We start from the raw sequence: 26,272 nt of genomic DNA on the forward strand, positions 1-26,272 counted from the left end.
AAGAAATACTTCCTTCTGTTTGTTTTAAACCTGCTGCCTATTAATTTGGTGCCCCCTAGTTCTTGTGTTATGAGAAGGAGCAAATAACTCTTCCTTATTTAGTTTCTCCACATCAGTCATGATTTTATACAAACTTCATTTGCAATCTCAGTGGGGAGATTATGACTGCGTGGGAACTAGGGGCCAACCATTTTGCCATCTCCAGAGAGGGTTCTCTCAAAGCCAAACTTGCTCAGCTCGCAGCGTACCCCATGCTTCCCAGAGAGAACTTCATCTTCCGACGCTGTCAAAACGGATACTTTCCATAAGCAACAACATTCTTTAAAATCACTTTTAGAGCTTCAGGCAGCACAGTACAATATGTATTCTGGTTATTATTCCCGGTATATAAACTTTGGAGCAGAAAGCACACAAGCATACCAAATCCTGTGCAGGTAAACCAGGCAAACAAAAATCTCAGAAAAAGAATTCGTTTAAATACTGGCAACTTGATCCTATAATTTCAACTCCTGGGCTACTAAAAATACGACAGTTAAAACCCGTGTCCCTGCTGCTACTGTTGCTTTCTCTAGCCCAAGCCACGGAATATTCATGCGCTATTAAAGAGCGGCCATCACACTAAAATACACTTTACACTGTGTTCCCAGGGGTCCTGTTTTTTGTTTATGAAATAGCTTAATATGGCACTTCACAGCCTCTTAAGTGGGCACATAGGAAATAATGCGAAGGAATTAACACCATGTTCAAAAATCATTGGAATAAAATCCAACTTCTCAGTTTTCAGACCAAATGTCCAACAAATACATTTTGGGTGTGGGGTTTTTGTTTTTGTTTTTTTTGGTTTGTTTTTAGTTCCTAAGATCGTTTCCTACAAATCTTAAGAATATGGAACCCCAGAATACCTAACAGCCACACATTTACAGATGGTACCAGCAAGATATAAATAGCATCTTCTTCTTGGTGAGATTTATGAAAGCCAATTAAATTACATACATTATAAGCCATTTATAAACGCTCTTCAACAGACCAATCAGCCAGGAGCCAGTACTGAAAACTTGCTTTTAACAAAATGCATATCAGTTAGGAGGGGAATACGACCTATAATTACCACTTTAGTAACAAAATAAGCAAAGCACAGCAGATGGACTGAATACAAGACCACGATTAAATAAAACAGACATTTGTAGGGATGGAAGTTCAAGCTGAGAATGAATTCAGAAGGCAAGCCTTACAAAAGCAACAAAAAAAAAAGCTTAGCTAATCTAAAAGTTGCTAGCAACAGCAAAGTAAAGTTCAGCAATAACTTAGTACTACCTAACTTGGTCCCACTGAAATCAATAGTACTACTCATGGAATTAGACACGAATCAACACGAGTAAGGGTAGTAGACTTGAATCCAGTGCGGGGTACCTATTATTGACACAGGAAACCAACAAAATACCGCTGCCACCACAAAAAATGAGGCAAACTGCACAAGAAAGAACAATCCCAGTTTCCAGGGCTTTTTTGCTCACTGCTTCATAAACTTTCCAGATTTTCAGCATGCAAGAAACACACGCCAATTAATCCTTCGAGCAGATTCAAAAGCCAGTTGTAACAAACTGTAAGCGTCTTTGCTCCCATTTTGATAACTTACAGTCTAAAAAGGATTTCTCTTCGTTTTTGTTGAAAATGGAGGAATTTTAAGGTCAGATACTCAACCGGTGGCAATTAGCGGTGATAGAGTGACACCACTACATGGCAGCTGAGGATCTGACCCCCCCCCGGGTTCATGGAAGTGGCACACTCTGTGCTACCCACAGCAAGACATATAGAGCCAGCTTTTGTCCATTGAATTTCAGAGTATGCTAATGCCAAGGACTAAATGTATGGGTAATTAATTATTCTGGTATTTATTAACACTTCTGTACTAAGTAGCCTTTGAACCAATCATATTGACCTGCTCCGTTTAGGTTATTTAAGCTTTCTTATTACATAAAAATGTTGTAGACATACAGTAGAAACAATAAAAGATACAAATCGAGAAGCAATAATTACGGAATGCATACATTTACAATATAATTATACAGTAAAAAGTCATAAAAAATCACAAAAGATCTGAACTTAAAAAAACACGCACAGATTTGGGTATTTTGTTTCTACCCTAACATTCTTTTAGACATCAATTATGCAGCTGCAAAACCCGCCTGAAGATGATACGATTGAAAATACAAAAAATATTAGTCATTCTCTGATCAAGACATTTGCACTACCAGCAGGCTAGCTGAAGTATGGTGAAGTGTACAGTAAGGGGATGGCTTAATGATACAGTATTTAATATAAAATCTGGTTTTGCAATACTTACTTAACTGTCTTTATACAATATTTCCACAACTAAGTAAGAGTTGAAAAAATTATGACTATATTTTAGAGGACTCTATTCAGACACAGGCATGAGTAGCATCTGTATTTTTGTGATTTTACAGTATTACATTTGACACTGCATTATGATGATGGATGACGTCAAACTCAAGGAAAACACCAAAGCCACATTTATCTAAAATCTTAGCTCTTGATTATTTGGGGGAATAGATTTTATCTTGTACAACTGGGATCATAACTTCATTTTTGCCAACAAGTCAAAATGGGTTAACCTTGGAAATAGACATCTACAGTTAAATAATTTAGACAATTTTGGGTAACTATAGGGGTGTGGCTCTCTTAATCTTACCACTATACTCATATGCATACTTTGTATGGAAAACTTTATTTGATAATAAAAATAGCATTCACAGACTTTCTCCTTCTTTGTTGCTACATCATATACATTGTGTCTGTTCCAAGGAAAGAAGCTTGTACTGGGTAAGTCCACATCTACTTATACTAATGTTATGTATAAACCCAATAATTCAAATAAAGCTATGAACAATGTAGTATTTATATATGCATAGTGTTTTATAAAAAAGATTGGCCCACATACTGCTTTTTCATCAACACAGGAAAGAGCATTATGTCTCTAGCACATTGCAAGAAATGATGATTGAAGAACAGACTGCATACAAGTGCTTAATAATACACAAGCAGGCCCACCATGAAGAAAGAAATGATATCCAAACCAACAAAAGCTTTAGAATTACTTATATAGTCTCCCATTTTAAAACAGCTTTACATACCTGATTCAGTTTACATTAAAATATATTCCCATGAATCAATTTGTTCCATTTTCAGAAATATAAACACTTATCACATTCCTCACAGCTAAATTTCATCATAAATTCTCTTTTATACAAGAAAAAGGCAACAGTTTTATTTTTTTTCCAACAGGCTCTATTAATTACAATTTAAACTCTGTACACACAATGATTGGCCATCTTTTCATTTTGTTTTTTTGTTTTTGTTTTTGTTTTTTTTTACAGTACCATGGCAACAACAGTGATAGACTTGCAATGCTTTTGTGTTCGTATGGAAAATGTGAAACAGTATACATGTATACACCAACGCACTGTAAAAAGCAGCAGTTTACTTTAGTGGTCCAACAGTAACGGCAAACATTTTGGCTCAGCTAGGCAGTAATCCATTAAAATCCTATACCAATGCTACAGCAGACTTACCACACAACTTGCAAATTTAAAAATACAACTTTGAAACTTGCATTTTTTTTTCTTTTGCTGCTGTTTGTAGATTCAAAATTACAGCATAACCAGCATCTAGGCTTTCACAACCAGACCCTTCTACTGATTGCCTGTGTCCTTATGTGCCCTTGACAGGTCTCTCTTTTTTCGTCTCAGTAGGAATGAACCAGTAAAATAAAACTTGAATATCTCTATCTATCTATGTATAGACACAAAGATTTCCAATTTGGCAAAATAAGAAAAGCCCACTGGTTTAGACTCAGCAGAAGGACTATACCTGCCCTGTGGAGGGAGAACTCATTCCCCTCAAACTTCACTGTGTCTTTATCCCAGTATCCCAATGCACTACTCTTCTTCAAAGCAGACCAAACAATACCGGACTTGCTCAGATTTCTGTCCATTACTTCTAGTAGTTGAGTAGGGCTCCGGGGCCACTTTCTTAAAGGAATATTGTAAGTGTTGCTGAGACTAGCGAGAGAGACTGAGAGTTAACGTTTGTGTGCTACACAGATATGGCCGCTACCAGTCTTTTGCCTTCACGCATTCTTGAGAGGGGGCCTAAAAGTATAAACTGTTCATGGAACAAACTATAAATTCCTTATCATAAGTCATCTTGTGCTGTGTAGGTTTTTGTATAAATATCCTTCATTGAAACAATAAGTCTCTTCAAACAGTACTTGTCATTTTAGGAACTTTTTTCTTTTTTTATTCCTTCAGCAGGAGTGCTCCATTCCTATTGATATGCACATTTTAATTCCTCCTTCACCCTTTATAAAAAAAAAAATCCTCTGACTACCTTATATTATTGGCTGTTCCCATTTAATTATGGGGGGAGGGGGAAGTTGCCTGATAGAGGAATTTTTCTCAAGAAATCTACAGAATATGTAGAAACAAAATTTTATAATCCTTTAGGACCATTTGGCAAGTAACTTAAAAAAAAAGAATACACTTAAAAATACTTTCTTTAATATTATACATCAGGCACAACACTTTGTATATATTTTTGTTATAAGATTTCATCTGCGTAAAACGTTTGCTGCTATTCATAGGATCAGCAGGTGTCTGATATTTCATCATTTAAGAAACTAAGATAATTTCAGCTTTATTACCCTCTTCTTAGAGCCTTCAGCACTATAAAGGCTGGAATATGGCTCTGTGCATCGGACGAGTACCTCAGATGCTGAGATCAGTGCTGCACTCTTTGTAGGGTTTCCTTCTCTGTTCAGGGGGGTGTCTTTTGTTGGTATCATATTTCAAACTGTGTTCTTCCCTCTCTCTGTGGCCGACTCGCTCATCCTTGATCCTTTTGTCTGGTGACCTCTCCCTTCTTCTGTCAGTTGACTTTGCCCTCCGTTCAGGTGAGCTCTCTCTTCTCTTCTCTGGTGATTTTCTTTGATCCATTAGTCTTTCGAGTGACCTCCTTCGCCTGCTTGGCGACCCATCCCTTCTGTGAGTCGGTGACCTTTCTCTTCGCCTTTCGGGAGAAAGGTCTCTCCTCCTCTCGTGTCTCTCCCTCCTCTCCAAAGTATTGTCAGCACTTCTTGTCCCTTCCCTCCTTTTTTCAGGAGATTTCATTTTTTGTCCATTTACCACCATTCTCTCTGGTTGTCTATCTCGTCGCCTTCCTGGTGATCTGTCCTTTTTTCTGCCTGTTACACTACCACTGTTTTGAGAAGTTCCATTCCAAGTGTGGTGTTCATTGGATTGTCTGCTAAACTCTCTGCTGCCTTTTGGATCTTTAACATATATCCGCTTGTCCCCATGTTGTGATGATTTGTGAAGATCTGGTGGATAACTGGACTCCAATGATGGGTGTTGTCGTCGGTCAGATGGCATGTTTTTCATTTCCGATACATTTTGTGAACCTGTGGCGGGACTGTTCCTGTCACTGCTGGGGTCTGGAAGAAAAACAACAAGAGCATATTGTTTGGTACAAATGGTTTTTTACAGTTCTGACACCATTTATGATTCTTCAGAGTTCATTAGTGCCAAAAGCAAACAACTGTTAAAGCAGTCAGTAGAAGACTAACTGAAGCTTTTGTTAATTTAAGTGTAACTGCAAACAATGAGTTATTGATTAGTATTGGTGCTTCCCTTTATTAGCTCCATTTTAGTCCAAGTGGCTCTCATCTTTATGCTCTGCGCATCATGGGATATTTTATATTTTTCCCCTGGTCCAATTTATAATGCTTAGATTAAAATAAGTTGTTTCTAGTGAAAAAAAGGAAGGTTTGCGGTTTTTAAAAGGATATAGCTCCCAAAAAGAAGGGCCTTTTAGGAAATGATTATCACCTTTTAAAATTATTTTTAAAGACATGCCTTCTTAGAAAGAGTTATAGTTTGTGTGATGTTTCATTTTAAATGACTAAAAGTATGAAATAATATAACTGATCTCTATGTTTTGAACCTATAGCATAATATTTTAATTCGACTATAAATAATGTCATTTCCATTTTTCAAGAACTTCAAACATGTTACTAAATCTCATTTAGTCCTATTACATTATGAAATAGTAGTGGGATAGTTTTGCTTTCACCACAATTTAGATGACAACAGAAGTTATGATCTTTCCTTATTAAAGACATGGAAAGATAGTCTAATACGTAGGATGAGTTTGATTTAACACCTGTTCTCCTGTTAATTATCTCACTGCCATAAAACAGATCTGAACTACCTTCAAGAACCAAACTGCAAAGCAATGACACTGTGCTGCAGCTAAGCTAAAATTACTCACATCATTCGTAACTGATGCTTATGAATGATTTATTACATATATGGCAAACATTAAAGCAGTTGCACTGACAACATGAGATGCAGATTTCTTTTTCTTTCTTTCTTTCTTTTTTTTAAGTATCTTCCGTAAGAGAACTCTGCTGGCGTTAAATAAGTACTTAGCACACGTCCTGAATTCCAATTTGGAGAGTCACCTACTTTAAGTAAAGTAGACGGTCTTGATGACAATGACTGAATAGCCAACAAACCACTTCGCAATCCGGAATCTTTTTTTCACTCTTCCACAACACACATGCTAAATACTCAAAATTTTCATTTTTCTTGTGTGCAAGCTCTTTTATTTAAACTTCTCTCGTCATTGTTTTTTTGTGCGCTGGCCATTATTTTTATGATTTACAGATGAAAAACACCGTGGCAACTCATGGGAGTTTATTTGGTTTGATTTTTAAAATCAAGGTGTGGGAGGACCACCCCATTTTTCCCCAGCTTTCTTGCAATCTGGCTATTGTACAAGGTAAGAGCGAGGCTTTAAACACGTTCGGGTAGTGTACTTACAATTCAAAGAATGTAGGGGGCTCAGAATGAATTGCTGTACATATAAAAATATAGCAAAGCGGAAAGCAATATGAGGGAATTAGGCCACAGCACAGAAACACCTAATATTGATTTTAGCTACAAACCGTAGTTTGATTATGGCCCGTAAGGTAGAAGCAAGGCTCCCCGAGCTTGTCATTTCTCATACATGCAGCGATATTAGGAGGTATCATCGCTGAGGAAGGAAGAGCCCAGCACCAAGAAAAGTAAGAGAGAGAGAGAGAAAGAGAAAAGTAGAAAATTTAGATTCCCCATAACAAAGATGAAAGAAAAAATATCTACATATTTTAATCTTAGGATAAAGAAAGTTTATTTTTCCAGTATGATTGTCTAGGCATCACCCAAGGGTAAGACTGGAAAGACGGCAGTTGTTATTATAGTGACATAATTAGACATCTAAAAGGTGATTCAGTAACCCAGACAACAGATGCGTCCATTTTAAAAGACAACTGGAACAGTGACACAGAATGTCATAGAAAAACGATTAACAATCAAACAATAACAAAAAAATAAAGTCCACCAAAGACCACAACATTAAAAATAAGTACAAAACTCATTACAAAAATATACAACCTCAGATAGTAGCACGTTCCAATCAAGTCTGAAAAATACTGGAACTTAACATTATCCGAGAAACCACTTGCGACTGAAGAAATTAAGCCCAAAATGTTACAAATGTGTATGTGTTTAAATATATATATTTACTTTATATATATATATTTATTTATAACAAGTGCAGCCCCTGCATGTTAAACACTTGCTTGAAAACTATATGCTTAGCAGTTCAACGTATTATTAGCCAAAAGAAAACTGGTACTGGATTTTCATCCTCAGTGCAGCAGACATATGCTTTAAGAAGTGAAGCACACAATTTACAGGACATTTATGAAGTCTAGCAGTACTGTACATCAAAAGGAGTAGGAAAAGACAGAAGTAGAAAAAACATTACATAATTTTAGTGCTATTGTTGTAAACCCACAGTTTCCTTTCTATATTATCGAATATTTTAATTGTTTGAAATCTATATTCTGATTTGGTCAGACATTTAGATTCAATTCTGATTTATAAGCAGATAGTGGAAACTCTTGAACATGGTACAGTAAATTAAAAAAACCTAGTTCATGAATTGTGCAGAATGTTCTTTTGTTTTGTTTTTAGGTAATGGAGTGAAAGACTTAGAACTTACTGACACAACAAAATCCCAGATAAGGGAAAAAAGTATAAAGGGCATCCCTTCAAAATCAGTTTCTATAGAAACTTTAAAGACCTTTGGTTGGCAGTAGCCCTGCATTGAGGGCATAGTTTTCAACAATTATCTCAAATAAATAAGGCATAATAATAATATTAAATAGAACACTATTCTAAGCCACTCATTACTCTCCCTAATCAGCTCCAACAGGCAGGTGTAGAAAAGGACTTCTACTGCAAATCTCAGCAGAAAAGGAAAAGTAGCACTTTTCCCTCAAAACAGACTCTAGAAACCTTTTCATAACCTCCTAACTTTTTCAGAATTTACAAATTAATGACTTGACACCAACAGATATTGTAAGGGGGAAAAAGGACTCAGAAGGGCCAAATTCATCTATTTTTGCATAAACATTTTGAAATAACTTTATAAATATTTACACATTAGTTGGAGGCAAAACCCATTAGCTTTCTTGGCATTCATGCCCAAGGATACAGAAAAACTAAGGAAAAAGCCTAACAATAAACTACTGATTGAAAATAATTCAGGATTCCCTTTTTTTGGTGTTGATTCGAGGAAAAGAGTTATTTTGAGATAACAGTTCAACTGCTGAGAGACAGTTTGGCACAGCTCAGTAATACTCCTTGTTTGGTTGGACAAGACAATGCGGTTTTTGTTTTTTTCTCTCTGATCACCAAAAATACTGCTTTGATGATCTTGCCTTACACTGCGCCCAAGTCCGTGGAAGCAAGCAAAGGATGAAATGTGTAGAAAATTCAGCACAAGCGAGGCAACTAACCATATGTTGCAAAGGTTGGCAAGACACTGGTGAGAAAGGAAAATAAAAAGCATCCCCGCTTCAGATCTTGAGAAATCATTCATGGAGTGATGCCAGGAAAGAAAGGAATGTTTTCATAGTTTGACCCACCATATTCTGGTACAGAGCCATCTCCACGTTTCAGAAACAGGCGGACTCTGCGGCCACCATTTTTAATCAGTTCTATGGCCCGAGCATGCTTCATGTTCTTGGTGGTTTCCCCATTGATCTCTAGAATTTCATCACCAATCTGTCAACATGATGAAAGAGCAGAATCTAGGATTAAAATCAGGCCTTCAACAGAAGAATGCCACACCTTGAGTATGTCACTTAAGAGAACATAGTATTTAACATATTGGTTTATGTTTAGGAACTTTTCTCACTTGATTGTACATGCATGGCATGAATCAGTTAGCCTGGTTTAGAAATTCAAGAATTGATCAGGAAAGGAAAACAAAGGTTGTGGAATAGACCATCAGCACTCTGGTTACAGTGGAACTATGTTGTGTTACATCAGCTATCTGGTGCTGTAAGTTTATCCTTAAAAAAAAAAATCTTTCCAAATATTAACATTTCTTGCATTACTTTTTGAAAGAAGAGAATACACTGGTTATCAAGTTATTAAATAAACAGCATAGCAGGTGTGCATGTTGTCTACAGACCTATAAAACAATGATAGACCTCTTCTCTGAGAACCTCTCAGTCAATCCCACAAAAACTTTTGCATGTGCTTAATTGTTGGAGTGAATGGGACTACTCACATACCTAAAGTTAAATTAGACCTGCCACAGCAAGGTATTGCACATACAGGGTAGGTAGAGGTAGCACGTGACGTCTCGGGTTATAACAGTGAAAAATTATGCAATACTTCAGTAACTCACTAGTGAGTATGTTACATAAGCTCCTCTCTGTACCTTGACTGTAAAGCATATAAGTCTGTTACAGGCCCAGCTAGGAAATTTTAGCTCCACCTCTAGCAGCTCATGCTTTCAGCTCTAGAGGTTCCTGGTTCAATCCCCAGTGTGTTGGCCAAGATGGCAGCTTATCAGACCTTCTTTCATGCATGAACCTTGCTAAGTTATTTAAAGAAAATTGAAACATTAACATTTGGGGATAATGTCTGGAATAAGGGCTGGGGTGGGGACAGCAACTGATTGAACTTCAAAAGATGGGGGTCAAATAGAAGCCAACATATGGAGCAAGTGCAGCTTCTGACAGAAGCCAGCTATTGATAGGTTGGTAAGCAAGATAACAGAGATTATGAAAATGCCTTTTTCTCTTGTCATTTCATTTCACGGTAGTTGGCAGGGCAATAGGATTGGCAGTGAGGAAGGAGTCCCTACAATTTTCAAAAAAGTTCTTTTTTCAGAGTAGCAGCCGTGTTAGTCTGTATTCACAAAAAGAAAAGGAGTACTAGTGGCATCTTAGACACTAACCAATTTATTTGAGCATAAGCATAAACACCACCCTATACCGGAAACCTACCGACCGCTATTCCTACCTTTCACCCAGACCACACCACACGATCCATCGTCTACAGCCAAGCTCTACGATACAACCGCATTTGCTCCAACCCCTCAGACAGAGACAAACACCTACAAGATCTCTAACAAGCATTCTTACAACTACAATACCCACCTGCTGAAGTGAAGAAACAAATTGACAGAGCCAGAAGAGTACCCAGAAGTCACCTATTACAGGACAGGCCCAACAAAGATAATAACAGAACGCCACTAGCCATCACTTTCAGCCCCCAACTAAAGCCTCTCCAACGCATCATCAAGGATCTACAACCCATCACTCTCACAAATCTTGGGAGACAGGCCAGTCGTTGCCTACAGACAGCCCCCCAACCTGAAGCAAATACTCACCAGCAACCACACACCACACAACAGAACCACTAACCCAGGAACCTAGCCTTGCAACAAAGCCAATTGCCAACTGTGTCCACCTATTTATTCAGGGGACACCATCACAAGGCCTAATCACATCAGCCACACTATCAGAGGCTCGTTCACCTGCACATCTACCAATGTGATATATGCCATCATGTGCCAGCAATGCCCCTCTGCCATGTACACTGGTCAAACTGGACAGTCTCTACATAAAAGAATAAATGGACATAAATCAGATGTCAAGAATTATTCATAAACCAGTGGGAGAACACTTCAATCTCTCTGGTCACTCGATTACAGACCTAAAGGTCGCAATATTACAACAAAAAGACTTCAAAAACAGATTCCAACGAGAGACTGCTGAATTGGAATTAATTTGCAAACTGGATACAATTAACTTAGGCTTGAATAGAGACTGGGAGTGGATGTGTCATTACACAAAGTAAAACTATTTCCCCATGTTTATTCCCCCCTGCCGTTCCTCAGACATTCCAGTTAGCTGCTGGAAATGGCCCACCTTGATTATCACTACAAAAGTAATAGCTCATCTTAAGTGATCACTCTCCTTACAGTGTGTATAACACCTCCTCACTGTATTTTCCACTGAATGCATCCAATGAAGTGAGTTGTAGCTCACGAAAGCTTATGCTCAAATAAATTGGTTAGTCTCTAAGGTGCCACTAGTACTCCTTTTTGCAAAAAGTTCTCGCAATTAATTCTGAATGGTGCAGCAGTTTTTTAAGATTGCCTCCCTACTCTCCCACCCTCTTTGGGATGCATGTGTGCAAACCTCTACTGACTTCAATGGGAGGCAAACACAGCACTCTCAGAGCAGGAATTGGTACAACAATGGCACTTCAAATCTATTCTTATTATTGGAACAAGTCAAAAATGGTGAAAAAGTTTTTGAAAAAAACAAAACAAAACAAAACAAAAACCCACCACTTTTGTTGCAAATAGATTTTTTTCCCCAACTCTCTTTTTGTACTTACCCTCATCTTTCCACACCTCTCAGCCGGACCATCCTCAGCTAACCGCAACACGTAGAGATCCATATTATACTCTCGGCCACCTCGCAGGCTAAAGCCAAATCCTTTGGCTCCTCTTTCCAGTTCAACGGTGTAAAAATCTTGGTCCTGGGAAGACAATTTGTACAGAACTGAACAAGAAGTTGAACTCTGTATTATTGCCGGGCCTGGCAAATATTTAACAATGGACATTAAATCATCTTAATAAATATATATATATCTACAAGGTTTGTTTTCATACAAAGACAAAGGCTTCTCATTGCTCCTAAAGACCCAAACTGTGATTCAAAGAGTGTTTGTTAATGGTCTGCAAAGAGCTGGTTGGTCCCATGGTGCTAGCTACTCCTTCTTGTTAGCTGCTGGCACATTCTATTCAAGACTACTAAAAAGGCATGCAATTCTTCTCTACACAGCAGAGTAATTGTTGTATTACCACAAAGATGCTTAGCAATCAGTAATGAGAGTGGTTATCACTGCAGTTGCCAGTGGGAGGGGAAGAATCCATGAAATAATCTCTCTGTTATTAAGTTGTGGCCTATACTATGATAAACCCGAAGAACCCATGCTATAGCCCTCTTATCAAACTTTGATTTCTTTTCTTTTTTCTCCTCTGAATCTGTCATTTGGCGCACAGTAACACCTTCAGGCTAGCCCCCTCAAAGAACACACTCCAGTAAACAAACACATAAATTATTACTGTCATAAGATATTTAATTGTCTTTGTTTTTAATCCTGATGCAGCTCTGTGTTTGAAGTGTTTGTCATATGAAACAACATCAATGCATATTAAAACTCTAATCAGTGATCCCTCTTTCGCAGACAAACTGGAGGAGGGAATCTGGCCTCACAAGATAAATTTTCGAGGGAGAACACTTTAAGCACAACCCTTAGCAGACTAGAACCACATTTTCATGGTAAACCAAGCAAATCAGAAAGGCATCCCTTACCTGTGCTGCCTGGGGCGGTTTGAAATCAAACTGGGATTCCTGCTTTGGTTTTGTGTTGTTCCTGTTGAAATGAATGAGAGAGAGGAGGAGAGAGGGGAAAAAAACAACTCATGGGAAATGAAGATGACTCAGAAATAACCAAAGAAATAGCACACCAACATGCTCGCCTCAAAGAAAATTAGCAGACCTGGGTTCCTGGGGCATCTGCTGAGGAGTATGTGTGGTTGTAATCGTAGCAATTTTTTCAGCGTTGGTCAATAAAGTAGCATTGGAGGATTCTGTAAAACAAAATGGTGCTCCTTGTGAGAAAAGATCTTAAATCAGAGAATTCATTCAAAGACAAATGCATGCTTTGCAATGGGATTTCACTGGGAAGCATCAAATACATTTTTTAAGAACGTGCCTGAGAGGCAAGCGCACTGGCTCATCTTTAATAAATCCAGTAGTTGAAAGGAGAATTTTGTTACTAGGTAACGATTAAGTATTTATCTCAACACACACTGTGCAACGATTGCCCCCAAACCCTTATATATATATATATATATATAGAAAGCCTTTGATAAAAAAACAAAAAAACAATAGGAAAATAAAGATGATAGAATTTCTCTCAGCCTTCTATAAATGCAGCCACATGCAACAGCACTGCAGCTATGCATCTGGAAGGGCGTTTTAAACAAGAGTGGCACATTGGAATTTTACATGATGCTGACAGTCGTCCTTGCTTGACTTTTTCTAGTAGTTGTCGTTAGACACAGAAAATTCCACTACCGCCTCGCTTCTGCCCCTGTGATCCTTCTAACAGGAAGTCTTTTAAACACTAACCTGTCACCGCTGTTACTGTATTCTGTGCTCCTTCAATAACAAAGAAAAGTCTTGAATGTTCAAGACATTATCTCTAAATCCATTACCAATGAAAAATTAATTAGGAGTTGGGATGCCTCAATCAGAAATAATGCCAGAGCGTTGTAAATTGTAAATGTAAATTGTGTACAGCAAGATGTCCCACTAAAGTAATAAATATTATATTTTTATGTAAATTGGATTTATTCTCCAGCAACCACATTTCATCAGCATTTTCATTAATCTCGAGGAAATTCCGAGAAAAGGCATGCAAGTAGATCAGAAAAATATTTAGGAAGTTTGGGTTAGATGTGTTCCATTATCCACTTCACTATTGAGAGCTAAGGTTAATTTTTAAAAAGTATAGGCTAATTAAGGCTCACAGAATGTTTTGTTGCTTGAGCAGCAACACATATGCCAAATCTTAATTACTTCAAAAGTCAGAAGATCATTTGGGTTATTTTTATAAGAACACTAAAATAGTCCATAACCCACAACGTAGTCAATACTGACTCCATCTGAATAGATACCTTTAAAGTTTTTGTTATGGGATGTATTGAATACAGGCCTAATCTAAAACTTATTAATGGCAATGGTAGTTTTCTATTGACTTAACACTTTGGACATGATCAAAAACACATGGGTTTCCACATCTCTCTTTAATAGTTAACCAATTGTGCTGTTCAAATTCTTACTGTTCATTAAAATACAGTCTATTGCAAATTCTATGCTCAATGTAATACACACTCCCTTGGAGTGGCATAACTTGTATCAGACACACACAAAAACTGAAGGGTGAGATTTTCAAAGTCCTCAGTGTTGGCCTAACTCTGCTCCGAGTGAATCATAGAAGCATAGAACTGGAAGGGACCTTAGGAGGTCATACAGTCCAGTCCCCTGCACTCATGGCAGGACTAAGTATTATTTAGACCAGGGATCGGCAACCTTTGGCACATCCCTCGGCTTATGCTGCTTCCTGCAGCCCCCATTGGCCTGGAACAGTGAACCACGACCTGTGGGATCTGCGATCAGCCAAACCTGCAGACGCTGCAGGTAAACAAACTGTCTCAGCCCGCCAGCCTGATGGGCCACATGTCAAAGGTTGCCAATCCCTGATTTAGACCATCCCTGACAGGTGTTTTGGGTTTTATGGGGGTTTTACTATTACTTCAGTAGGAGCAGTTAGGCCAATTGTGATCTAACCCAATACCCTGATTTGAATTCCCACAAATTTTCTGGGGGCAAGGGCTGGAATCTGAGCCCATTTTGGGAAGAGGCTCGGGATATGAATTTTGCAAGTGAGAGAAAAGATAGATTTGTGGCTAAGTCATAAAAATGAGAGACTTGGCTCCTGCTCTGCTACAGATTTTCTTAAAGGCTTTGGGCAAGGCATGAACGAGAAGGACTGGGGGGGGGAGAGAGGGGGAGGAGGGAGCCATACGAAACCAAACCATATATCCAGATACAAATACTCTTGAAGCATTGTGAGTGTTTGAAATCTGGATCGAAATTAGGCCCTTTGCAATGTTAAGTGTCCATGATTCTATGCACTCGCCGTATGCGTATGTTATACTGATCCTTATTGAAAGTGGTGCTGGACAGCTTTAGAAACTACAAAATCCACTAAGTGCATACACTCTCGATGAAAGTTAAGGGATAAGCTCAAGAAAGCATTCATACACAGAGAGAAATTCCCATGTATCTACAGGATTACAGTCATCAATAAGTGAATAAAGGACTTGAAAATCTTTGAACTCCTCCTTGCTTGGCCATTTAGGAAAGTGCTCACTTGGAAGTCTTCAGAAGTGAGTGTTTTTTGAGGAAAAGTCATCTTTAAAATGGTTATAATAGATGGAACCAGTTGCACACTCTTAAAGATGACATTCAATATTTATGTTTATGTGAGAGGAAGTGCTGAGAATTTCAATGACATTTGCTTGGGAAATCAGAATAAACAAATACATCCACCGTTTATGATAATTATGATTTCTGAAGCTAATCTAAACAAACATGTTGAGAACAGAAATCACCAAAAGCACCAGGAACACATGATATTCAAGGTACAAATGGAAGCCTGTTCCCTAGTCAAGAGCAGTGAGAACTGTTGACTCAGTGAATACAGCAGTAATATCTAGGATTACCTTTTCAGAAAATCTTGATCATTAGAAAAGACTTCCCCCCCTACTGTAGGTAGTTACAGTGTCTTACCAATAATAAATAATCAAATAAATACGCAGAACTTATATACTACGTTCCCTGTAAGCTGCGTGGCCACAGGGCAGACTATTTAGCACTGCGCAGGTGCTCAGGGAACTCGCCTGGCTGGGACCAGCTGCAGCCAGGGTGAGGGAGCTCGGGGGAGTCCTCTCTGCCCGCCATAGCCCTGGAGCACCTCCTGCACCCTAAACCCCTCATCCCTGGCCACCCCCCAGAGCCCGGATCTCCTGCACCCCAACCCCTTGACCCAGCCCTGTGCCCCTCATTCCTGGCCCCACCCCAGAGCCAGTACCCCCAGCCGGAGCCCTCCCCCTCCAACCCTCTGCCCCAGCCCTGAGCCCCCTCCTCCTGCACCATGAACCCCTCTTCCCCAGCCCCACCCCCACCCCATGAATTTTGTTCTGTGCACCAATATGAACGTGATGTGTCACACATCACCTCCATATTGGTGCACAGAACAAAATTCATTCCGCACATGTGGTGGGGAAAATTAGAGGGAACACTGCTTTATAGCGTGATTTTTATCCAAGGCACATCCTTCCCCTTGCTGGCAGGGTGAAGTCCATTGAATACCATGGAGGTATTCTTTCGAAATCATTAGCATGAATCCAGCTGGTGTGGGTAACAATACTGGTGAAGAACAGTGTGGGCCTAGCACGGACCCTGGGAATGCACTGAGTTCGCTATCCTGCTCTGAAGCCTACGCTGCACTGTCATCACTTCCATTGTTGCCTGCACTAGTTGGATTCACACTAGCTCAGGTCAGGTAGCCCATGAGTAGCTTTTGCTGTGTAGACATATTCTGTGCCCTTGTAAAAATGGCATACCTTCCCCTGCTGGACAGGAGGCCTAAGGGCTATTTTCATTCCTCTGAAGGGCTACAGTCCGAAGTAACCACAGTCTAACATGGCTGAGCTTACTGATTACTTTAGCCTTGTCTGCACTGACTCTTAGTTTGCGAATGGGCTTTCATTCATAGATTCGTCAGTGTTAAGGCCACAAGGACCATTATGGTCATCCAGTCTGACCGCCTGCATAAACACAGGCCAGAGAATTTCATCCAGCAATTCCTTCCCCAAGCTTACATCATTTCTGGTTGAGCTAGAGCTTTAGATAGACGTTCAGGCTTGATATAAAGAATTTGAGTGACACAGAATCCACCACCTCATTAGGTAAGTTGTTCCGATGATTAATCATCTTCACTTTTAAAAAAATGAGTAGGTAGTGATAAAAATTCTAGTCCGAATTTGACTAGCTTCTGCTTCCAGCCCAAGTTAACACACAAAACAAAACACCTGGCTCTCCAGTAACTCTAAAGTCTTCTTTCCTGCCTAACCATGTTTGCATTACGCTTCTGTCATCTGGTATTTCTCCCTGGTGACTCTGAGGGAAGTTCCCTATCATGCCAGTTTGCATTAATGGAAGGTATGTGTCTCAAGTAAAAGAAGAGTGATTTGAAGATGATGGCTGGAAGCTTTTCTGCAAATGTATCTAATGCTGGGATTGTATTTTATTGCATCGGTTTATTTTATTTTAAACTATAGGACACCTTGTAACAGATGTTCCTTTCCCCACTAACTGGGTGAGTGTGGTTGGAGAGAGGCTGAGGAAAGGAAAGTGAAATGAACTGTGCTTGTTGGGGGTGATGCTGTCTGGAGCCAGCCAGCCTTGTGCAGAGATACGTACTCCTGCTTGTGGGCACTGGCTGCATTCAAGAACTGTTGGATTTTAAGACAACATGGTCTTGTCTAATTCACTTGGGCATCCCTGAGGCTACAATCTGCTCCCAAAATAAAATGTTTCTAAATTGTACTGAATTCAAAGAGCACACAAGCCACATAAACCTTCCATTGCCATTTTGGTATGACATGAAGACTGGGTATAAACAGAATACAATAACCTTGTTCCTTAGGAGGTCATGCTAAGAATATCAATCTTAGGTACTGATGAAGTTCCATGACATGGTTCTGGGTCTATCTTTAGACCACACTCGCATAAGAGTTAGTAAGTGTCAACAGATGTGCAGAATTTTTACTAACTTTTTATAAAAAGGCTCGAGATACAAGGCAAGCAGCCTCCCCGAATAATTTCTACTGTCCTCCCTGCTTTGAAATGAGAAGAGCCATCTATCTAATTGACTTAAAGGTTGTCTAGATTTACTAACTTCTGTAAGAACCGCTATATCATTTGCTGAAAGGCTGTTTGCAATGTTTTACTTTAGATTAGATCGCCTCAAACCACCTTTAACAACAGAGATGGCTCTCTCCACTGCCACCATCAGAAAGCTTTGCTAAGTCAAGCTAACTGAGTGGGTACTCACCAACACTTCAAGTTCAGGCTCAGGGATGAAACAGACAGACATTGCTTCCAGTTTTGTTCCCAAGCCAAACACTCATTCCCAGTGTACTACACATTTTCCTATATCCTGTAAAGATTTATGCATGCGACTGACTGGATGTACTGTAGCAGTCCCACTGCTTTCACAGACAGCTTCAGTGGGAGTACTCAGGAAGGTGTAAAGTTAAGTGCATGCAGGATCAGGGCCTAAATTAGTAAAGAGCAAAATAACTATCTAAAATATTTGAAGGCACTATGGGCCAAACTCTGCCCTTGGATAGATATGTGCAACTCCCATGGACCTCAATGGGACAGAACTTATCTACATATACACATACATACAAATGCTTTTTATTCATTTCCTGGCTTGGACACTAGTACACCTTGGTTCCTCCTATTCTCTGCCTGCAGTGCAGCGTAATATAGGCTCCCCTGTGTGCGGTGATACTGTGGTCTCATTTCCGTTGCTGGGCTTAGTATGCAGGGGTTGGATGTTGCTGGTGGCCTGTGATTCCAGGTGGGCAGACTAGATGGGCTTGTTGGCCCTTCTGGCCTTAAACTGTAGGACTCCCTCAGAGGCCCTAGGAGTATCACACAGTTAAAATAACTTTTTAAAAACTTTTTAGTTTCATTAGTAAGCGATGCCACACTTGTGATCTTCTCATGATATTTGGCTGTGGAGAAAAGCTTGAAAATATGACCCCTAAAGGCTCCAAATCCAGAAGGCAGATGAAAAGAACCCAACATGGATTTTTTTAAAACCTCATGATTTTAAAGCAAATCTCTCTTGATATTTTTTGGGGGGTGGGGGAAGGGGGGCTGTACTATGACTTTTGAATGCTTGCTGAGTAAAATTGACAAAATCACCTTGATTTTGCAAAGTGCAAGTGAAAACAAAGGCCTGCATTCTGAGTGACACCAGTGTAAAGATCATTCCCTTCTTACTTGGCACTCCTTTGCCTTTCTTTCCTTTCAGCGTGGAATGCCTTCAAAACAGCCTTAGCTGACCACTGTCTGCATGTCTTTCTCCCAGCTTAAATATAGTTAACGTGGTATGTTGGGTCTCCCATAATCCTGTTGTGTGTGTTTGGGTGCACAAGGCTGGCATGCTTCCGACACACACACACACACACACACACTGACTGGCAGAGTACGTGTGGGAGAGAGCAAATCCTCTCTTATGTGAAGATGCTTAAACCATTCAAGATTTTTATAACTCAGATGTCAACGTCTCTCAATTTTGTTCAGTTGCCGGAACAAGGAAATGAACCACTTTTCTCTAGGTCTCTATTCAACATTGGCACATACAGGCCAGTTCAGATTCTGGCCTATTCGATTTATAGTCATTTCATTATTCATGAATACTCAATTCACTGGAAGCTGCAGAGGATCACACAGAGTTTGACCTGCTGCTTAGCAACATAAGGAACAAGCCCTGAAACATAAAGAACATCTCATCCTAAATATAAGTGGTTTATAAAGACAGATATTTTCTGGTCTTAATCAATTTAAATTTTTATAACTAACAGCACTGCAATCAGGCTTCTTGGGTAAGGCATGAATTTATGGTTCAGGTTGTGATTTTCAAAGGAGTCTGAGAGTACGTCTACACTGCAAAGAAAACCCTGTGGTGCTAAGTCTGAGGGGCTGGGTCAACTGACTCAGGCTCGCAGGACTTGGGCTGTATGGCTAAAAATAGCAGTGTAGACATTCCCACTGGAGTCGGGAGCCTCGGTTCTGAGATCTGATGAGCGGGAAGGGTCCTGGAATCTAGGGTCCAGCCCAATAGGGAACACCTACTCAGCTGTTTTTAGCCCTGCAGCCCAAGCACTGTGACCTGGGCTGTGAAACTCAGTGCTATGGGTTTTTCTTTGCATTGTAGACATACCCTTAGAGAATTAGGCACCACTGAATTTTTCCACTGGAAATTGGACATGCGACTCCTTTTGCTCCTTTGAAAATCCGTGGCTCAATTCATAGTTTCTCTCCAGCTCTCTAAAAACATTCACTGCCATAAACTCTGTTTCATAGATTCAGAGTACAATATGGCTTGTGTGATGGACACTAAAGCAAAAAGAAAAGGAGTACTTGTGGCACCTTAGAGACTAACCAATTTATTTGAGCATGAGCTTTCGTGAGCTACAGCTCACTTCATCATCACTTCATCAGCTGTAGCTCACGAAAGCTCATGCTCAAATAAATTGGTTAGTCTCTAAGGTGCCACAAGTACTCCTTTTCTTTTTGCGAATACAGACTAACACGGCTGTTCCTCTGATACCTGTCACTAAAGCAAAAGTGACAGCAAAATGTTTCCAGTCAGACTGTGGGGTGAAAAAACCTCATGTTAATAGTTTTCATTGCAATGGGCTATCTTATTTGAGCCAATTTTTCCTTAATTGCACTCTTTCTTCATTTAATTGAGTTTTCTGGACTGCAAATAATATATTGCACGATTCTCAAAATGCTCATTAGGATTGAATAAGGGCCGTCAAATGCTATAAACATTGATTCAGCTTGACATGAACAGGACAGCAGGAGAGAATTTCTACAAAGCAAATTCAGACTACAGACCAATCTAGAGCATACAATTTACAGAGAATCAATACAAAATATGGGATTCAGAATCATAACAATTTAATCCTACTATAGAAATATCCCTAACATTTATGCCTTGTTCTTAATGGTATAGTCAGGGATAGGTATGGGAAAAGAGTTTTTCCCAATTCAATCCTAGGGCTTGTCTGCATGAACATTTAGTTTGCAGCAAACTGGGGTGTAAATCTACCCCATTCTATCCTGCCATGCACAAAGTGCTTGTGTAGACCCTGCTGTCTCTCACTAACCGTTCCTTAGCACATAGCAGGGTAGATTTACATCACAGCTTGCCACAAACTAAGTGGTTGTGTTGCTAAGCCCCTAGGCACGGTGAAGATCAATTAATTGTTTTTAAGCACTCTATGACCATGTCTGGCCCCAGCTATCAGGCATATTAAAAGTAATCCCTGGGACAATAAAATTTGGGGACAGTGAAACCCCATCTAGGTGTAACTCCTGAACCAATCAGTTGTGAGCTCCTCAAGAACCAAAGTCACCGAGCAAAACCATTTCAAACTGCACTGAGATCATTCCTAAAGCAACTTGCCCTGAATAAAAACAAAGCTTCTTTTCAAACAGCTTAAATCATGACAATGTGTTTATCCCTTTCTGTGATCCCTTTTGCTATACAGACTGCTTGTGTATATGTAAAACCTTAGGGACTTCATGCCTTACAGAGCATGCATCCTCTCCCAAATATTCTAATGCAGTATTATCACCGCAAAAATCAAATAAAGTTTCAAAATCCATAGAGATGTGGGTCATATTTACAGAAGGGACAGATGGAGGAATACAGGAGGGAGGGGATCTTAATTTCTGACCAGACTTAGTGCCTCTAGTTTTTTTTTTAAAAACTGATTTCCAGTTATAGGGGGGGTGAAGGGAGAAAGGGGGTGGGAAGAAATATGGTTGTGTGACAGTGGCAAAACTTCTCAATGCTAACTCCAGCCTGGTGGGTTGAGAATGGAAACCTGCAAGTCTGTGCAGCTCAAAGTGACATGAAAAGCCAAAGAGAAATAAAACATTTGGATGAGACAGAAATGAGCATATACTTTACCATCCCCTGGAATGATGCGCAGCGTAACAGTGTTTCCTGCTTCTTTAATTAAGTTGACAATATCTGAATGCGATTTGTTGGTGATGGAACATCCATTAACAGCCAAGATCCGGTCTCCTACTTTCAGCTTGCCACAGCGGTCTGCGGGGCTCCCCTCAATTATCCGACCTATTTTGTGAGGCATGGCCACACATGCATTTCCTGCTTTTGTATTGGTTTTGTTTTTGTTTAATTGTTTATATACATGGGACAGCGGTGAAGGGGAAAAGGAGAAAAAGGGTTGAAAAGGGAAAGAGAAGGTTAAGGGTTAATTAATTAATGCACCAAGCAAAAGTTATTAAAGGATAGCATTGCTGCCACTGTTCAAAACATTGGCAATCAACTATACGAGTGCAAAGTGCTTCACCTGAACTTACTACCGTTACAAGTAGGTGTTTCCTGCAGGTGGCTAATCCACCAAAACTCTGCCCTCTCGTTTGGTTACAAATGGTGAGATTTTGAGAGGCTACAACTGCACTCAACAGTCCAAAAATAACCCAAATGAGGTTTTATTTTTGTACTGCAACCTTGAAACTGCTGGTAGAAAACTCAACCTTGCTGCTTGCAGGTTACTTCAGTCAGCATCTCTCATCTTTATCTCAGCCAACTGCTGTTCAAGCTTCTGCCAATGTTTTGTTCTTTCTCAATTTAGAAAGATAATCACTCTATGCCTAATAAGGAGTGTGACTCCCCTTTTAACCACAGAGATCTATTCTATCAATGCTGCATGGGTAAGCAATAAGACATTGTTTCTTCCATAGTGAACAAACGAAGCACTAGGCAAGGCGCAGGACTACTAGAAATGGGCCAAGACTGACATACCTGACCTGCTTGGTACCACCAACCTCCTCATAACCATTTGTTAACTCTTCCCATTTTATGATCTTAAAAGGCATAGGGTTGGGGGTGGGGGATGGGGAGGAGAGGGGAAATGAGGCACTCCTGATTTAAACAGCTCTAAAACCACAGGCAGAACAATCCAAATATCTAAGAGAGCTACATAGCAAGAGCATTTTGTGAGGAATGCATTCCAGACTCAGAAATGTCTTCACACCGCACACAATCACTTGACCTTGTACGGGGCTGAGCACCACTGAAATCAATGTGACTGGAGGATGCTCAACACCTTGCAGAACTGAGCCTAGAGGACACAGAACCCGGGTCAAACAAACCATCTAGCTTCCTGAAACTGCAGTCAAGCCCAGACATGCAACACATGATAAGTGGGGCATAAGATTGTGAGGCACACAGTGACAGCTCTGCATCTGGAATACATTCATCCCCAAAAGGCAGCTCTGTGTATATGCTGTAATCATTTATTTTATTAGTAGTTTTAGAGATACACACTGCTACATGGGTTACAGTACCAGAAAGACCATAAAGAAGAAAGGGCTAAAAAAAGCGGGATATGACAAGGTGGGAAACACACGCTCATCACCAGCAGAAAGGGTGATTAGAAATGGGATGGTATTTCTAAATAGCGATCAAATTCCTCTCTCGTACAGACAACCATTGGACTGCTCATTTCAGAGGATGTTTTGTGGGCATCAAAATCAGAAATTCATTTTCAATCTAACCTATTTACTGATCACGGATGACTGACCTCATGATGAGGTGACCAGGGAAGTTTTTGAATCAGTTTGGCCCATCTCTAAAGACCACCCATGTGAGAGGTACAAAAAACTACAGGTTCGAGGCAAGCACTGCATAGCTCAGGACAAGCATCTCATGCAGAATATTAGGAAAAAGTTCAATAAACTCCAAAATTCAAGGAAAAACAGTCAAAGGTCAAAACATATCACCGTGGAAATCCTACAGAAATTATATTACAGCAGTTTCATTTAGCTAACATTTCTGATTCAAGTAAACAACTTTTCACATTATGACAAAGTTCCTTTATGGAGAAAAAAGCACAGTATATCTCACATCTTGTAATGTGTATTTTACCATATATACTAAATACTTTCAAGTACATAAAACTCTCTTCATATTCAGTTTACACTTTAATAGATCACTGTGCTTTCGTATAAAAATGCCCAGGACCAATTTGCAGTTTTGAGGTATTGAGGGACACGTGGGACTGCCCTCCTCCAGAAGGAGCTTGGGGATGGACTGTACCTGAGACACTGTCTTCACAACTCTCTTTTCCCCCTAAAATTTGCACTGTAGCAGCTCTACCAGTGCTAAGAATGACTGCTCTCGAAGACATGGCAGTTAAAGCACCATCACTATGCTCATGCTCTCACCAGCGACAGCAATGGTGAGAAATTTTAGGGAGAAAAGGCCAGTACAGACAAAGCCAGCGAGAGGCACTTCTTCCCCAAGCTTGCCAGCGCACCTGAGGAACATTGCAGGTTGCATAGGATGGTGCAGTCTACTTGGCCTGGTGTGCCCAACCTGCTACACAGGAAGGAGGAGAGCTACTGCTCTGCCTCCTCTTTTCCCCTCCTCGTCTTTCTGGAGGATGTGTGTCCTGGGAGTGCATACGCAGAGGCGGGTAGTTTCTATACTCCCCTGAGCACAGAAGTCAATATGGCCTCATGCAGGGTATTCATTCCCATCACAACCTTACTTCCATTCCTACCGTACCCATATCCCAGCACAAAGGCCATCCCCACTATCTGTCATTCCTTTAATTAATTATTGTTTCAAAAAAACCCCGCTTTAGCTATGCAGAAAGAATTACATCTTCCTGGCAAGAATTAAATGGCTCGGAGGGGGTTCTTCAGAGATGCATGCAGGTGCACCTACGCGGACACATGTACCACACCGGGCTCTCTTAAGAAAGTACAGGTAACCAAATTCATTAAAGCAGCATACAGACAACAGCGTCATGTCAGCTGCTCATTTTCCGCTATTGAAATGAAGTGTGTGTTTGGGAGAGGGAGGTGGGAGGCAGCAGGAACTTAATGAGATGAGCTTTCTTTTTGATTTTATGGCAACCACTAACATTTTAGCAGTTTCCAGATATCAGCTTGCTCATCCCCTTATGGTGAGCCAAGAGCAGCCCTACGAACCCCGAAGAAAAGCTAATCATGTAACAGTTGCTATTTTTAAATGAACTGGATCTCCACTGGTAACAGGGGGCAAAATTTCAACCATTCAGTTATTTCCCTCCTGCAGTATCATGTGCCCCTTCTTCACAGGTTCCCCCTGCTATTTGATGGACAGCAAAATCCAACCCAGGGCACGTGGTTAACACACCACTGCAAACTAGCTCTGGAGTGCACTCAAGGAGTTCCAGTCATCGGTGGGGCTGTTTACAATATCCATCTGCGTTTTTTAATTCACTGTTGAGCAAAACCCAGGAGGCACACACCTACTAACGCTCAGCATTCAGTGAAGTTATTAATTACACAAATCAAGGCTTGTTCATGAATTTTAAATGATTTAGATCCTAGCTACTCTTGACTGCCCAACACCATTCAAACTCTTGTCTCATTCGAGGTGCTCGGACAATTCCCAGGACTTACCAAAAGTTGTCCCTGCCTCGGGCCTGCTCACTGAGGACACAATCACAAAGCCAAAGCCTTCATTTTCTCCCCGGCGGATTTCAACGTCGTACGGCTGCACCACGGTGCTGACCACACCGCTTCCCCCGCCCCCGCCGCTGCCGATGCCGCTGGTGCTGCCGCTGCCCGAGCTCACAGTGTTCAAGGAGTTCTGGCTTCCCTGCGGGGTCCGCTTCTCCTCCGTCAGGGAAGCTGGCTGGTTGCTGCTGTGGTGTGAGGAGGCTGGAGAAGGGACTTCGTTCTCTGCTTTTGGAACTGCAGAAAAAATGCAGGATTCTCACTGAACTGTCTGCAGCGCACACTGTTTTTAGTATTACAAACGTTCGGCGACAGAAACTTGTGCCTGTGATAAATGGCAGAACAGGTCTATTTTACTGTGTGCAGATGACTGGAACTATTTACTCTGTGCACCTTGTACTCAGTCATTAGCAGCGGCTGCCACCAGTTTGAAACAAGACGGAAAACACACGCGTGGCAGGCGTGCAAATGCTTGCATGTGGGTGCAGTAGCACAACTAAGGCCTTGTCTTCACAGAGAAGTTGCACTGATTTAACTGAAGGAGCGATGTTGCGCTGAGTTACACCAGTGCGACTGTGTGTGTGTGGATGCTCTGCACCGTTTTAAATCTGGTTTACATTGGTTCAGCTTGTCCCCGTTAAATACCACCACACTACACATTTAGTTAAATTGGAGCACCTTTGTACACATTCTAGGCCTAAGAGAAGACGCAGGGTTAAGTACCACTAACTACCTAGATTGCTTTCAGAGTAACAGCCGTGTTAGTCTGTTTTTTGCAAAAAAGAAAAGGAGTACCTGTGGCACCTTAGAGGCTCAAATAAATTGGTTAGTCTCTAAGGTGCCACA

General features: G+C 40.4%; 1 protein-coding gene across 30 annotated transcripts in view; it reads right to left on the reverse strand.

Moving 5' to 3' along the window:
• Positions 1 to 1,867: 1,867 nt before the first annotated feature.
• MAGI1 (membrane associated guanylate kinase, WW and PDZ domain containing 1) overlaps positions 1,868 to 26,272 on the reverse strand; it is a 486,586-nt gene continuing 462,181 nt past the window's right edge. For 14 of the 30 annotated variants that reach the window (XM_048856812.2, XM_048856808.2, XM_048856818.2 and 11 more), the window contains 7 exons: positions 25,370 to 25,663; positions 21,858 to 22,061; positions 12,999 to 13,089; positions 12,812 to 12,872; positions 11,829 to 11,972; positions 9,053 to 9,191; positions 1,868 to 5,509 (listed from right to left, as the gene is read on the reverse strand). In XM_048856812.2, coding sequence (XP_048712769.2) covers positions 4,785 to 5,509; positions 9,053 to 9,191; positions 11,829 to 11,972; positions 12,812 to 12,872; positions 12,999 to 13,089; positions 21,858 to 22,061; positions 25,370 to 25,663 — 1,658 coding nt within the window. In that variant the 3' untranslated portion in view covers positions 1,868 to 4,784. Of the gene's footprint in view, positions 5,510 to 7,024; positions 7,114 to 9,052; positions 9,192 to 11,828; positions 11,973 to 12,811; positions 12,873 to 12,998; positions 13,090 to 21,857; positions 22,062 to 25,369; positions 25,664 to 26,272 lie in introns of all 30 variants that reach the window. The other 16 variants (XM_048856832.2, XM_048856837.2, XM_048856817.2 and 13 more) reach the window with 5 other exon arrangements.

This window comes from Caretta caretta, chromosome 7 (assembly GCF_965140235.1).
Source record: "Caretta caretta isolate rCarCar2 chromosome 7, rCarCar1.hap1, whole genome shotgun sequence".
NCBI lineage: Eukaryota > Metazoa > Chordata > Testudines > Cheloniidae > Caretta > Caretta caretta.